General features: G+C 39.5%; 1 protein-coding gene and 1 long non-coding RNA gene across 5 annotated transcripts in view; one reads left to right on the plus strand and one right to left on the minus strand.

Moving 5' to 3' along the window:
- The window catches only part of lrp8 (low density lipoprotein receptor-related protein 8, apolipoprotein e receptor), a 204428-nt gene that overhangs the window by 60574 nt on the left and 128111 nt on the right, over positions 1 to 15743 (minus strand). For all 3 annotated transcript variants that reach the window (XM_086046436.1, XM_086046437.1, XM_086046435.1), the window contains exons 7-10: positions 15590 to 15712; positions 11239 to 11358; positions 10734 to 10859; positions 4231 to 4402 (exon numbers count right to left, since the gene is read on the minus strand). In XM_086046436.1, the coding sequence (XP_085902562.1) occupies positions 4231 to 4402; positions 10734 to 10859; positions 11239 to 11358; positions 15590 to 15712 (541 nt within the window). The remainder of the gene's footprint in view (positions 1 to 4230; positions 4403 to 10733; positions 10860 to 11238; positions 11359 to 15589; positions 15713 to 15743) is intronic.
- Positions 3308 to 9614, plus strand: LOC147138121 (uncharacterized). 2 transcript variants are annotated; one of them, XR_015088890.1, is made up of 4 exons: positions 3308 to 3359; positions 8279 to 8404; positions 8499 to 8598; positions 9466 to 9614. It is a non-coding gene; the product is annotated as an uncharacterized LOC147138121 (long non-coding RNA). The 2 variants fall into 2 exon arrangements; XR_015088891.1 differs by lacking the exon at positions 3308 to 3359 and adding an exon at positions 3377 to 3584.

Consider the following 15743-nt stretch of genomic DNA (forward strand, 5'->3'; position numbering starts at 1 on the left):
TCCCAAATTCAGGCTCACAAACAAGATGCTTAATTTCAATGAGAATGCAGATGAGTCCACTTTATTTATTATTTGATCATATCACAGTGTTTTGCCCAAACAATAAACATGTGAATTATGGAATTAACAATTTGGGGCCCTATTTTGGTAGACTGGTGCACATGCGCTTGGTGTAAAAATGGGTGTAACTTCATTTTAAAACGTGGATGCTAATGTGCTTATCAGATACACGAGACAGATACAAGGCACATTAAATGAGGTAAGTGCGGCACGGTGGCCGACTGGTTAGCACGTCCGCCTCACAGTCGTGGGTTCGATCCCGGCTCCGGCCTCCCTGTGTGGAGTTTGCATGTTCTCCCCGTGCCTGTGTGGGTTTTCTCCGGGTTCTCTGGTTTCCTCCCACATTCCAAAAAGATGCTTGGTAGGTTGATTGGACACTCTAAATTGCCCCTAGGTGTGATTGTGAGTGCGGATGTTTGTCTCTGTGTGCCCTGCGATTGGCTGGCAACCAGTTCAGGGTGTCCCCGGCCTACTGCCCGAAGACAGCTGAGATAGGCTCTAGCACTTGTGAGGACAATCGGTATATATAATGGATGGACGGATGGATAAATGAGGTAAACGGGCACGGATGAAACGATGCAGTAGTCCAATTTAGCGGCAACTAATGCTAACGTCCATCAGTAGAATGTCTTTGTGTGAACTGTTGTGCTTGTAAATGCTTGGAGATGTTGTGTCTTTGCTTGTGCGAAGCACATGGAGTTGCCTTGTGTATGAAATGTGCTATATAAGTAGAATTTAAAATAAATTAGCATCCAATTCTTGCTGACCTCTTGGTCAAATTAATTAGTAAAGTTAGACTGTTTCACTCTGCGTCACACCCCACAGTGCAAACTCAAGGCAGACTCAGGTTTATTGAACTTTACCACTTGATGGCGTTAAGTTCCAAAACTAATGCATTGCATCGTTATCTTTAGCTGTTGAGCTGAGAGTGACCAGATCCAAACTCACCAGATGTGGGACAGGGAGTATGCTTGTGGCGGACAATGTGGGACGCAGCTGACACTCGCGACGGACACCCAAAATGCATATGGCACAGCTTGTCAACTGTTCAGTAACATATAATATACTGTAACAAAATAACAATTATACATATACAAACAAAAACACAGAACACAGAATTACAGTTGAAGTTATCTGCATTTACAAAACTACAACACAAATTGCGAGTAAAAAGGTAAATCTCTCAGACATTAATATCAATAGGAGTACACAATAAAGGCTGAAATTAGTCAGTCTCATCATATCTTGAGGTAGATGCACTTTAACAACAGTCGCACTCACACAATAGAACCTTGTCAAATGTCAAGTCAACAAGTAGAGCATGAAGTGCAGTAACAATTTATTACAGTAAAAAAGACAATCCAAACAAAGACAGGCTACTACAACTACTGCAATTCAAATTATTTTCAAATTAAACAGCCACAACATAAAACGAAAATAAAACAAGAAGTATATCAAAAATAGTCAGGAGAAAACAATACTGTAACTACAATCAATTCAGTTGTAAACAAACGTGTCCACCATAGCAGCACTTCCAAAAGCAAGAAAAGCACTGATGAAACACTTTCGGTTATGTCCATCACAACTCAAGTCTTTCAGTTTTCTCCATAACAGCAACAGCAGCCACAAAGTTCACAGAAAGCTTTATCTGACTTTATCTGGCTTCACCCACGGACAATGAGTTCTCAGACCTTGTGGAACTGCATTTCATTTTCTTTGCAGTCTTCTTACTTTCCTTAGAGTCCTCCATTTTCATTAATTCATCACAGATTTCTGGAACGCGTCGCTAAAATGCTTGTTTTTGGTAGGTGTATCTTTCAAAACAACTATTGCCTGCATGTGCGCCCGGCTGTTTGATTGATAGCATACCCCTGCCTCTCACAGTCCCGCACACAGACAGTCATACCCGCCCGATTACCCCCCACCCCCCCCACACACACACCCACACCCACACACACACATAATCCACCCCCCCGACACACACACACACAGCCCGAGACCCGCCCCCGTAATAGCCTCCACTGTGTTTTGTCTGCTCTCCTCATACAGGTGTTTAATAAAAAAAAAGATTTTAGACGCACGTTTGAAAATTGGTGCCTGCCGATCAGACATGCAAGACAGCGAGTCAATTTGCAGAACACATTAAAAATCATTAAAATGCGGTACAGTCCCGCGCAAATCGGGACATATGGTCACCCTAGTTGTGCTGCATTTGATTTTTTTTTTTCACAAACTCAAGCAGAAAAAAAGCAGATACATTTTATTGCAGAAAGCCAAAGACACATTGACTTTTATACCTGTGCATGCCCCCAAGACTAGAGGGCCTGTTCGAGCCAGCGTGTTTTATAGTATAACACGGCCAAGTCTTTTTTTTTTTTCAGCAGAAATACAAACTCCAATTTCAATGAATTAGCAAATTCTTTTCAACCTATATTCAACTGAACACACTACAGAGACTCAATATTGAATGTTAAAACTGATGATGAACATTAGTGTGTTTAAAAAAAAAAGTTCATTTTGAATTCGATACCTGCAACACGTTTCCAAAAAGCTGGGGCAGGGATAGCAAAAGACTGGGAAAATTGAACTTTTTTTTTGAAAATTTGGAACATTACAGGTGAGCAGGTTGATTGGAAACAGGTGAGTGTCATTACTATTAAAGTGGCATCACCGAAAGGCCCAGTTGTTCACAAAATGGTGAAACTTACCCCATCCTTTTTTGTGAAGAACTGCTTGAGCAAATAGTCTAACAGTTAAAGAATGTTTCTCAACATACAATTGCAAAGAATCATCTGGGCTCCAAAATGTCATCAAAAGATGAATCCATTAACTCATTCACTGACAGACATTTTCAGACCCTCTTTTACCCTAACGTTGGAAAAAATTTGAAAAAAAATATAAATAAATTCCTAAATAAATTTGGAGGATGTCCGGACTTTTTTCGAGCCGTAATGGTGGACGCAAGTGATTGAGGGAGCTCTGAAATAAGTAAAGGCAGTGAAAATATGATGCACTTGTGGACTTTGAACCAGTGGAACCAGTTGAACAGATGATACATGGTTAAGATATATTGTTACGGCCCACGTTGAGTCGTGGCCATTAAGTTGTGTGTGGGGGAGCTCTCCCCCTGCCTCTTCCTGATTGGTGGCTCTCATCACCAGCTCAGCCACCCAATCAGTGCAGGGGAGAGTGACTGATTGCTTTCAGGTGTGGCACCAGCAATTAGTTTAAGAGGGACTTGGTTGCTGGTGGACAGGGCTGGTTGCGGGTGATGTAGTCACACCTTGTTTTTTTATTTGGTACTGCTGTCTTTCGTTTAGTGCACCTTATTAGCCATAACCTTCATTTATCCTTTTGTGTAGCCACTCCAACCATTCGTTTCTGCCATAACATCTATAATTCATTAATCAGTCCATTCTAGTCATTTTGTGTGCGCACTAGGGCAGTCAAGATTCGGGGGCGTCTTAACATATAAGTTTGTAGACGATGACGAAATTGACGTCTTTGTAACTGAATTTAGGATGGTAATTACCACTCTATTTTTTTTAAATAAAAAATAGTGCTTCTCTAGCATTGACTTTATTTTTACGTCTTCAATTGAAACAGTAAAAAATGACAAACTCGGGTCTGTGTGAAAGCCACATGTCTAAGATCTCAAATTATTTTGGAATTATGTTTCTGTCTGCAATAGGGGCTGAGATATGAGTTATTTTGTAGTGGGAGACCCTCAGGTTTAAGAGGGTGATATAGTCGCCCATAGGTTTTGGGGAGATGTTGAGCCAGGCGCTTTAAACCGTAATGGGTTAGATAATGTGGAGAAATTTGTGCACATAATCAGCAATGCTGAAAACCAACACTGAATGCTCGTGACCTTCGATCAGTCACTGCATGAAGACCTGGCATCATTGTGTCAAGGATATATTGCATGTTTTCTAAAGATGAGCCAGGATTGGTTGTTATCTGAGCCCTGAGCAATTGTAAAGTCATTTTCATTTGACAGAAGTGACAAAATACCCCCACCCCCTCCCTGAGAGGGACAAATTAACTCATATTAAACAAAAGCAATATTAATCAGGGGGTTAAAAATAAGACCATTGCAGATTATCCCGCTAGTGAGCGAGTAAAAGCTTGACATAAGAGTACGATGATTGCATGAGTGAGTATGTATACCTGTATATTTTGTGATGATATAAATCACTCCAGAACATCTTATTGGTGGCCACATCAACATCCAACGCCACAGCGTTCTTCAGTGTAGGAACTACTTGTGTGTATTCACTTTTCAGCAGATCAATACGACGGATCTCGTGCCGGTTAGTGAACATCAAATAGGGACTCTTTCCTGAGGAAATACAAAGAGCATGAACAGATTATTACATTAGCATACACATGACATAATTAATGACACAAGAGTAGAGACGAACTGATATCATTAAGCAAAATTGAAGACCCCACTGTATACTAATGGACACCCATACCTCCAATTGTGAGTGGTTTATAGAGACAGCTGGTAAATAGTTTCATCAACATCACCACACACAGGGAAAAAAAAGCCATCATTTGGAAAAAATTATATCGTTTTTACATTTTCACTGCTTTAATAGTCAAATATGCATTATTTTCACGTGTTCCACACACAAAGACAATATTTAGAAAACAAATAAGATCAAGAAATAAGCAGTGCCAAGAGCAATGCTCAGTTTTTTTTCAATTCCAGTCAGTTTATACTCAATGCACTGTTACATAACTTGATCATAAAATATTAACTGAATCAAATAAAACAGTTGATTGAGTTACTTAAGAGAGGCAGGAAAGAAGCAGCCTTGAAGTAAATATTCTTTGTTTTAAAATGATTAAATTGCTGGTTAGCTTGGTTGCTATATTTAGACCTTAAACATACAGTATGTAAATTTAATGTGACTATTAATACATAATCTAAATAAACTTTTAAAGCTTTTTGTTTTAATGACATATGCACAGAGGCATTTGTCACCACCCAGAGCTACACACTTAATAATGCATGTAATTACACTGTACTTTAGGGAAAAAAAAACTACAAAAAAAACAAACAACTTATTAAGCACATGCATTATGAAAATATATATAAATATACTGAGTAAATGTTTCATATTCCTCTAATGAAGTACAGTATATTGGGTTGGGAGATAAAGGCCAAACAAAAGAACCATGTTCTATTTTTAGTGTGTAAAAAAATGGGCTCCTGGGTTGGTCTCCTCTGGTTCATCTATCATGTGTTGGTCACGAGCACATTAGTTACCTGGGGGATTTTTGTCAGTAGCGTAAAGCTCAGCAGGATTCAAGCCATGCAATGTGCAAGGTCAGTGCTTGAAAAAACTCTCATTAGACTGCGTAGGTGTTGAGTGTATGTGCTACTCTTTACATCAATACATGTTACACCTGAGGGATAAATATGTGCTGGGTTTCAATAGAAAAGCTTGTGCTACAGGAGATGCAAATGAAACATGCAGTCAACAATGAAAGCCTCAACACTGTTATATAGAGGAAGGTTCAACTAAATATACAATAGGCATTTGGTAATGTATTTAAAAGATACATCACAATAAATCAGTCCCCCTAAAATCCAAACGACGTTCTCTAGACATATAAAATGATAGTATTAAGACATAATTGAAAAAAATCATCATAATTATCATTATCTGACATTGTGCAAGTCAAAGTGTTTTTCTCTTTACAATGCAATGACACGTTTGGAACTGGTTGACATGAAAAAGCAGGTGACTGCCATTGGAGAAAATACTGTATTGTTGCGACCATTTACATTTGGCATACACTCATCTAAATTCTAGGTTAATAACCTTAACATTTCCCCTGCTAAGAGAAAGAGAAGTCGATGCGATGGCTGACGGTACAGTAGCGCTGAAGAGTAAGCGGGTTTAATCGTGAGGATTAAAACTGTACAACACGCAGTGTGTCAAGTCAAAGTAGGGGAACGAAAGTCAAGTGCGTCAAAAGACTGGTAGAAAGTTATTAAGATGAAGGCAAAAGTTGGATTTTTTTTTTTTTTCAAACAATGCATTTAATGGCAGAACATCATCAGTTAGTTATCTTGTCAATTTGTACCGGTCCGCGTTTTGGCTCTTTTACAAATTAAGATAATGTAGATTCATTTGGTCCATAGAACATTGTAGGATGAGCAAATTAAATGTATATATATTAACCATAATATTGCATCATAATTTGTAAAATGCTTTGTATTAGAGTCAATGTGAATGTGCCCAAGTGGTGATTGGATACTTTTATATCTGTTAGTAGACACAGAGACCAATGTGTGTCAATATCATATAGGACATGTGCATGCCAACATACTGTACAGTATCCAATTCTATAGAAGCCAATATTACATGTTAGCATTAATATAGTATGGGGTTGTACTCCCCTTTGCATCTATAAAGTATAACATGCTGCATTGAAGCCTTTCACAAGCGACTTTGGGCAAAAGGCAGGCTTACACCCAGGACCAAAAGTATATAAACACTGGACATTCTTTGAAGTGACTGCTCAGTCATTGGTTAAATCGGCACATGCTTTATGGATGCCATAGTGTGATCCAGTGTCTCCATTTCCGGCATGTGTATAGTATAAACCTGCAGTAGTCTTGGTCAGTTTTGGGCCTTTTGCGAGTGGATTTTAGGCAACATGATTTGTTGTGTAGCAATAGGCTTCTACCCTCGTCCCTGACGAAGTGTGCACTGTGGAGATACAACATTTCCCGAAAAAAAAAAAGAAAAGAAAGACAGCACTTGCCAGCAAGTCAATGTCCAAACGTTTCTTTATATGGCTTGACTGACTATACCAGCCAATTGCAGAGCACATCTAGGCAAATGAGCATTCACACCCACGTTCACACCTACGGGCTAGAGAACTCCTGGAATTCCAAGACAAATGTGTCAATAACTTAAGTTTAAAAGCTTCATTGGGTTTACCCCGAGGCATATGATGTTTAAAAAAATATGAAATGGGAAGTTATAAGTAAAATCTTGTGGATGTTAGGAAATTCATGACCACTTTTTTGAAATCATTTTTTGAAAAGCCTGTGCTCAAACTGTCAACACTGTGGCACAGATTGCTCCTGGCATTGTGGTTCCGCCTGGAGCTCTTCTGTAGATGATAGGGTGAAAACAAGGCACATGGGAGAGAAACAGGAACACAAAAGAACCAACTGGTCTATGCTCAGTTTCTAAACCTCATATGCATTATTTTGACAGCATATCCTGCTTGTGTCAAAAATGAAATCCTGTTGCTCTGTCTCGCAAAAACTACTAGAAAAAATTGGATGTAGGTCTTCATTTACAGCCTGTGTACACTGTGCAAATTAACTCATATGAAGTCTGATTGTGAAGGTAGAACACTATTTAATAAGGGCCGAAGCTTATCTGATCTGGTTTGTCGTGCAGCGTACGAGGGCAACAAGAAAAGACTGTCAGCAACAAACCATTGTTTCATACAGCGTGACAGCAATTAGCTTGTTTTAAAGAGGAATCCAACCCAAACATATTTTTTTCCAAGAATATGTTCTATGCAGGCCCACTAGTTGAAACAAGGCAAGCATTCTGATAAATATTGCGTTTGTGGAATAAGACATAATCCACCCGTTTTTAGCCATCTCAGGTGGCGGCCATTTTGCCACTTCTGCCGACTAAAAATGACATCACAGACCCTCAGGACTCAGATAACGACCTATCACCGCTCATCTGTTTTCTGAAGCTAAGCTATGATTGGTCATTATCTGAGCCCTGAGGGTGTGTGATGACATTTTCAGTCGATAGAAGTGCCAAAATGGCCGACCCCAGAGATGGCTAAACGGATGGATTTTGTTGCTTAACTCATATTGCAGAAACACAATATTAATCAGAACGCTGTGTTTCAACTAATGGGCCTGCAAAGAACATATTCTTAAAAAAATATGTTTGGGTTGACTTCCGCATTAAGTCTTCGTTTTTTCATGCAGTGGGAGTTTAAAATTAGACATTAAAATCACACAGTCCACCATTCATCTATATTACAGCAAATCCATGCATACTCGCACATTCAGATTTTTTTTTTTTTCAATATTTGCATATCTTTTTTAAATATTTGTTTTGTTGTTTTTTGGGTGCCCCCACTTTTTCATGGAAAATACATATTGAATGTTTATCAGTATTTTTTGAATAATTTTGGGGGTAAAAATCTCCCACAGGTGGTGAGCCCATGGCAGGGGGGGGACTCACGTTCCCTTTTTGGATTGTGCCCAGCCAGGCCCTATGGGGGCAGGCCCCGCCACCAGGCGCTTGCCAACGAGCCCCTTCCAGGCCTGTTTCAAGAGGTGAGCCGCGTCTGGGCAAGGGAAAACTATGTCCACTTATGTTGATCATCATTAGGGGTCATATGAACCATGCTTTGTCTGGTCCCTCACCTAGGACCATGTTTGCCATGGGTGACCCTGCCAGGGGCATAAAGCCCTAGACTGCTTCACTTCGAGGATCATTGCAACACACAAACACCATCCACCATGATAAGGTGACGGGTTGTGTAGGAGCACACATAAATATGATAGAATAATTCATTAAGACATTTAATGTAAAGTGAAACACTATAATGATGATTGATTTGATTCCAAACGAGAAGCTCTCGACAGTGAGGGTGATGTGCAAACCACTATTTTACTGTTGTGCCCGTATAGATACATTAAGACAAAAATAAAATAAAATTAAAAAAAAAAAAACCTCAAAGGGGGAACCACTTTATCACAGAGGCATTACTTTTGATTAGATTTGCCTGTATAACAGCTAAACAGTACTAAAACTCATCTGTAGAGCCTGGGATGCTGTTCTTTAATTAGCATGTAATGCCCTAAACATAATTGGAAAAGTGGTACTACGTTTAAGGACTAATGTAACAGCCTCATTAGCTCAAGCAAAATGCAGATGATTATGTTCATTTCGAACCAGGGGTCCTAACTTAAAGCGTTATGCTTGTTGGAATAAAAAAGGCAATCTTCTAGTCATTTGTGCAACAGAATGCATATTGTCAAACAACAAAGTCACAAAGTGGAAGGAGAAATTCCACTTAATGTTGTCACGATACCAACATTTTGACTTTGAGATTGTACCTGCATAAAATACCTCAATACTGGTACCGAAACAATACCTTGACAAACATCGAAAATCAGCTAAAGCAGCAACATTAAAACTGACAAAAGAACTTCAAATGACAAAATATGTGTTATTAATTCAAAATATTAGGATCCACTTGATAATAAAATACAATTTTAAACATTGTTAGACACAATCTCAATTATTTTGGTAATAATTGAAATCATGATTATTCATTTATTTGCCCATTGATCCCTCTGTTCCTCAGTATATATAATATTATGTATTGTAGATAATCTACATGCAAGAAATGTGACTCATTCAAAGACAACCACAACTGACCAGTGAAATGATCTTCTTCTAACTGTGTCTTCCACCTGGATCCACTCATCTGGACTGCCATTCACAACATTTTTCAAGAGCTTGTCTTAGAAGGACCTGTGCCTCACACTAATAAAAATTCACAGACATTTGGCAATCAATGTTGTTTTTATTCCACTTAAACCAAGAGTGAGGGATTGTTTTTGGTGTTAAGCTTTTTCATTACCACACCACTTCATTCAGTAATGACTTGGCCTTAGACCCGTGGCCATCTTAATCAGTGCTAACACGATTTTCTTTCTCTTTGCACACAGTTGAATTTGCCATGTAACTAAACCATTTAAGGAATCCAATCCCGCAATAACGACTAAGGGGTCATTGGACACACTGCCGGAATGTGAATGCCTATTTGGAACTCAAAAGCAAAATAGTTTCCATGTTTACCGAGAAAAATGCTATCAGGGCTAGGGAGGCTACACTATTGATGAAGACGAGGTCAGTCGGTGTAAGGGCACCATAGTTAAGTGCTCGGCTCCGTTAATATACTCTAAATCACATGCTCAAAAACAATGGCCTCAACCAAAACAATGTCAAAACAATTTGGAGTATGACAGTTTTAAACCCACCTACTACAGCAATCAAGTATGCCTGAATGATGTCATTATGTACTGTGTTAAAAATATCGATGGTCTCTTAATTTTCTCACTTCATATGTTGTAAATGTGGGGTTGAAAATAAAAGCAGTCAGTCTTAGGCCCAGTACGCAGGCAACAATGTCATTGCTACTTCAGGATTCAGACTCCTTTTTAATTACAGCGAGCAAGGAGTGTTTACCCAGGCAAACAGAGGTGACAAACCCAGCCTGTGCTCTTTAGCAAACAGACATTCTCCAACAACATCCTTCGCTTTACACTCTAGGGGAAGCACGGCAGCTGGCTGAAAACTTTTCATTTGTAAGGACAGCAAAAAAAAATAAAAAAAAAAAAAAAGACACATATTTATCTTTGCACAGACTGCCGAGGAGGGCTTGCATCCAAAGCAGGCCTCCCTTTTCAGGGGATTCCACAGAGAGATAACAGCAGAGGATATAACGTTGCAGTAGTCAGGATTGCCGGAAGTAAAAAGTAAATGCAATCTTTGAAAAGCCAGGCTTCAATGTGCTCGTGTTTGCACGTGTGACCACCCATGTGTGTATTTTGGTTATGAACTTCTATTCAATATGTGTGATGAATGACTGACCCACAGCTTTGCAGGTCTTGGAGGCAGGATCCATCTCGAAACCTTCATAGCATTCACACTTATAATCCCCTTTGTAGTTTATGCATATCTGACTGCAGGCATCTGGGTTCTCACATTCATCTATGTCTGGAAAGAGAATAAAGAGTTACAGAGTGAAAATCACATCTTCGATTATGCATTCTAAATCACGTTTCCGCACTGAGATGCAATGGAGTGGATGGAGTGGCAATGGTTATGTAAGATCTCTCTCTCTCTCTCTCTCTCTCTCTCTCTCTCTCGCTCTCGCTCTCGCTCTCGCTCTCGCTCTCTCCCTCCCTCTCCCTCTCTCTCTCTCGTTGCTGTCCTCTGATAAAAATGTCCAATATTGGATTTTTAAAAAAAAATGTTCACGTTAATGCGATGTCTGCAACGCCGAAACACCAGCAAACAACATGAACTTGAAAGATTATGGGAAAAGGTTGACACAATTAACACTATTTGCTAGTGTATTGTTTTTTTTCTTTACCACCACATGTCTTTTTGTCCAGAAGCTTGTACCCAGAGGGGCAGTCACACATAAACCCGATCCTCTGGTCCCTGCAGATGTGGGAGCAGCCACCATTGTTGTCTGAACACTCATTCAGGCCTGCACAGATAATAGTCAAAGGAGCGAGACAGAGGTTTGTCAGATATTATTGACACAAAAAGAGTGATGAATAAAACAACAACCAATCAACTCACAATGCATACGTGCGTGTGCACGTGCGTTCATGTGTATGTTTGTAGATCATCTTGCATTGTTTTGAGGACAAAAACATTTCGATCCAAAAGAACAAGTTGGGAGGTAAAGTAAGTCTAAGGAGAACTGTGTAATAGTTTCATGTGGGCATTTACGTGCTCATGTTCACAAACCACAGAGGAACACACCTTGATCCAATAACACCTACAAAATGAAATTTGGACACATCCATTAAGCACCCGCCCACAATTTTTTCCCATTCTGCTGTCTGCTTGTGCTCCTCTTCATCCTCTCATTTAATTCTCCCCATTTTCCTCTTGTGCATGCCCTTTCTCGACTGTATTTGCTTTAAAGTCTGCATTTATCCCTTTGTCCCTCATTTGCCCTTGGGGAATGTGGAGAGATCACTTCAGAAAGCTAAAGCTGGTGCTTCATTACCGGTTTACATTAAACATTTAAGCTTCAAGGCTACAGGTACTGCAGAGAGACACTTTGGCTAGGAGAGACTGCACCGATCGAGATAGAAATATGAGCAAATTAAGATTTGGAGAAATGTATATTTGCTAATATTCATTAGGATAAATACAGCACTGTTATGGTCTGTGTTTTGAGTTTGGTTTTTGACTGTAGTTTCATGTTTTTCCTTGTGTTCCTTTGACTCTCGTTAAGTTATCGAGTCCACCTGTGCTTGTTATTCCGGTCCCTTGTGTTAGCCAATCAGCTTCCTCCTACCCGCTGTGTCTTGTCCAGGTGTTCCTCGTTGTATCGTCAACTTGTCTGTATTTAGTTGCCCGCTTTCTTTCAGTCATTGTTGGTTTGTCAAAGTCAAGTCCCGTCCCAGTCATAGTCATAGTCATAGTCATAGTCATAGTCATAGTCATAGTCATAGTCATAGTCATAGTCATAGTCATAGTCATAGTCTTTGTCTTTGTTTAGTTTGTTTTGGTCCTTGTAGTTTTTGGACTTCTACATTTTCGTTCTCACAGTACTTGCTAGTCTTTTTGTTTTTTATTTAATGAAAGTAATTTATTGCTTGCTGATTTTGCCTCCTCCCGTATTTGGGATCTTAAAAAAAACATTGCTATTTTAGGATATCACGTAAACCGCACACAATCTGTTAGTGTGAACATGCTTTTTAGCACCCGCAATTTGGGTTCTTAGTAAATCAGGCCCTTTTATGTTGTAACAGCAGGTGTAACCCGGCTCATTCTACTAGGAATAATTATGTGGTTTCAGGACACATTTTTATCATGGCATAGCCTCAAGATGTGAGGCGAGAGGAGAAATGGACTGCAGTAGATCAAAGCTGTCAACACTCACGCATTGAGCGTGAGTCTCACACATTTCTGTCCGAGCTCACGCTTTATTTTAATTTCTCACACAAAGAAAAAAATATCACCCAAATAATTGAGTGTACCCGGGAGTAAATTACACTTCTGACAGAATCGTTCGGGTTTGTAAATGTTGGTGCTTCATTTTGATGCCGAATTTGGTGTGGGACTGTTCTCATCGCCCTTTCCCACCGGAAGCCACCAAAATCTAATGCAGAATGACCATTGTTTGCGCGCGGCACCCGACAATACAAACCTCGAATGGCTAAGCAGGAACTGTGTGGCTATGCAAGCAGCCACACCGGTCAGAATCGGATACGCAAACCAGTAAAATACCTCTTATGCCAACAAGTTCAACTGGAACTAAAACAGGGGGTCCACACAAATGTAGATGGCCAGCTAACATTTAGCTTAGTATGCACGCATATACACATACGGCATGTGTTTTTGTAGACTGCTTAGGCACAATATACTGTACATTTTCCTTGTGGCCTCCTCAAACACATCTTTTATGATTGTCGTATGTTTTTTTTTTCTTTCTATAGAAAAACAACACTAAATTGAACATTTTCAAGTTCATAAATTTGATATTAAGATACTAGTTGAAAATATCTCCTTGAGAAATTCATAGTAAAATTCAAAAACGGTAAAAGTTAATGAAATAACACAAAAGAAGTTCAAGTGATTGAATTCCCCCAAATTAACTGGTGAACACCCTCATTTAAACCATGCAAACTTTTTTTTTATGAGACTCAGAATTGAGAATCATTAGCAACCGGAATCGTCCAAATTGAAACAATGGCCAACCTCACCCTGCTGCTCATTGTAAAAAACAACAGACTAACATTTTTGAATGTTGTGTAGTGATGTATTAAAATATAATTCAATACAAATTTAGCTAACATTATAATTCACAATTATTTTCCAATATATATAGATTTCAGTTGTAAAAATGTCATTTCAATAAAAACGACAAATCAATTGAGGAAAACAGACCTTTTGTACACTGTTGTTTATGTCTGTAAATTCATTATTTACTTGGCAGACTTGCACTGAAAATACTCTAGAATACTGGAAATAACATTCCCCCTAAAAAAAATAAAAATAAAGGGAAAGTCATCACCGAATGTTCTTAAAATGTTTTATGTCGCCTTACTAGTCTAAATACAGCATTGTGAATAATATTGCATTTGAATTAAGGAGCAAATTAAGCAATTAAGCTGTTATGATACTGTGTATGGGTTTGGGTCATTCCCTCTTTTATGTTGCTAGTCGCTTTGTCCTTTATGTGGTCACTAAGTGTTGGGTGTGTATTCCGGTATGTAAAATGGAATTACTCACTTACACATTGTCAGAACGTTTTGCCTTCCATGCCCTGCTATGCCTTACTCTTTGCATATAAAGAATTTTACTTTTCCATTTTTGTCTCCTGTCTGCTTTTGGGTCCAATTCCTGCTCTATACGTGACAGTAAGCACTTGTTTTTATTCATCTCAGGGGTGGCCATTTTGTCACTTGTTGTCGAGTGAAAATGACATCACAAGCCGGGTTTACATGGAGCCATGTATTCCAATTAGAAAGGATCTGAATACCCAATCGGAATAAAAATGCTCCATGTAAACACCCCAATCGGAATAAAAAGGCTGAATCCAATTGGAATTTCATTCGGATTCAGAGGGGGTGGTATATTCATTTTGCCAATCCGAACGAGCGTCATGTAAAAAAAGGCAGCGTCTAGAGATCGCCTGCGACGCAAAGTTGTTTTAAAGTACTGGTAACTCGTTTTCATAAAGATGCTTCTTTAATAAAAGTGTTCAAATAATGGAGAATGCTGTGCTAAATAAATGAACTCCATCTTGTTAGATCACGTGATTAAATTGCTCTCCGTGTGTCACACACACGGCTGTAACACGGCTGATCTGATTAACAGGGTGGTGTAAGTAAACAGCCGATCATAATAGGTCACGCCTGGTGAGCAGAGGTCTTCATTCAGAATCATTTCAATTTTTAATAACAAAAAAGTCTCCATGTAAACCCGGCTACTGTTGCTTAGGGCTCAGGTAACGACCAATCACGGCTCAGCTTGCGAGCGTCTCATGACCAACCTCAGAAAACAGGACCAGGGTAGCCTCTCCCTATACACAGTGCATAAGGCACCATTATCCGTGGGGGGGGGGGGGGGGGGGGGCTCACTTCACTGACCAATGGCTCACTTCAAGGTTTGGTCAAAGGTTGACAGCCCTGCGGTACATGCCGTGACATACTTATACATAGCATACATAGCATACAAACATATGTGGGACAAATGTATGTGCAACATGCAGTTTTTTTATTCAAAACATGTATATATTTGCACATGTAATTAGACAAAATGAAAGCTGCTGTGCCTCAACAAATTTCACCAACCTGTCTCCTTTTTATCAACTGCAGCACTCTGTTTACTTTGCAACGAGAGCCAAGTGAAATGCGTGACTTGCTGAGGGGTAATTATCTATGGAGTGCGGATAATCTGTGTGGTTCCTAATGGGCAACGTAGTCTGATCACATTTTCCTGTCTAAGATAGCACTAGAGGGCAGAGGCGCCAGGGTCTTTGATCATAACAAGGCAGTTGAGAAATTATTTAGTCTGCCTTGATCAAATTAAGCTCCTCTTATCAGGAAGAGTGAACGCTCACATTAGGAGAACTCTGTACTTGATGATGCCTGGAAATGAATGTGTTCAGCAGTACTGGTATGAGCATACATAATAGGCTGGAATCTAGTGAAGCTTTCAGTAAAATGAGTGTGTGTGCGTGTGCATGATCTTACCGCACTCTTTCACAGGTTCATCAGACCAGTCTTTGCAGTCTTTGACATTATCACACACCTTGCTGCTGTCAATACATTCACCATTTTTACAGCGGAAGTGTCTAGCCCCGTCACATTTTGTAACTGCGAACACAGGCACAAAATTACATTAAAA

The sequence above is a fragment of the Filicampus tigris genome, chromosome 12 (genome assembly GCF_054856515.1).
Source record: "Filicampus tigris isolate MCC_2025a chromosome 12, RoL_Ftig_1.0, whole genome shotgun sequence".
NCBI classification, from domain to species: domain Eukaryota; kingdom Metazoa; phylum Chordata; class Actinopteri; order Syngnathiformes; family Syngnathidae; genus Filicampus; species Filicampus tigris.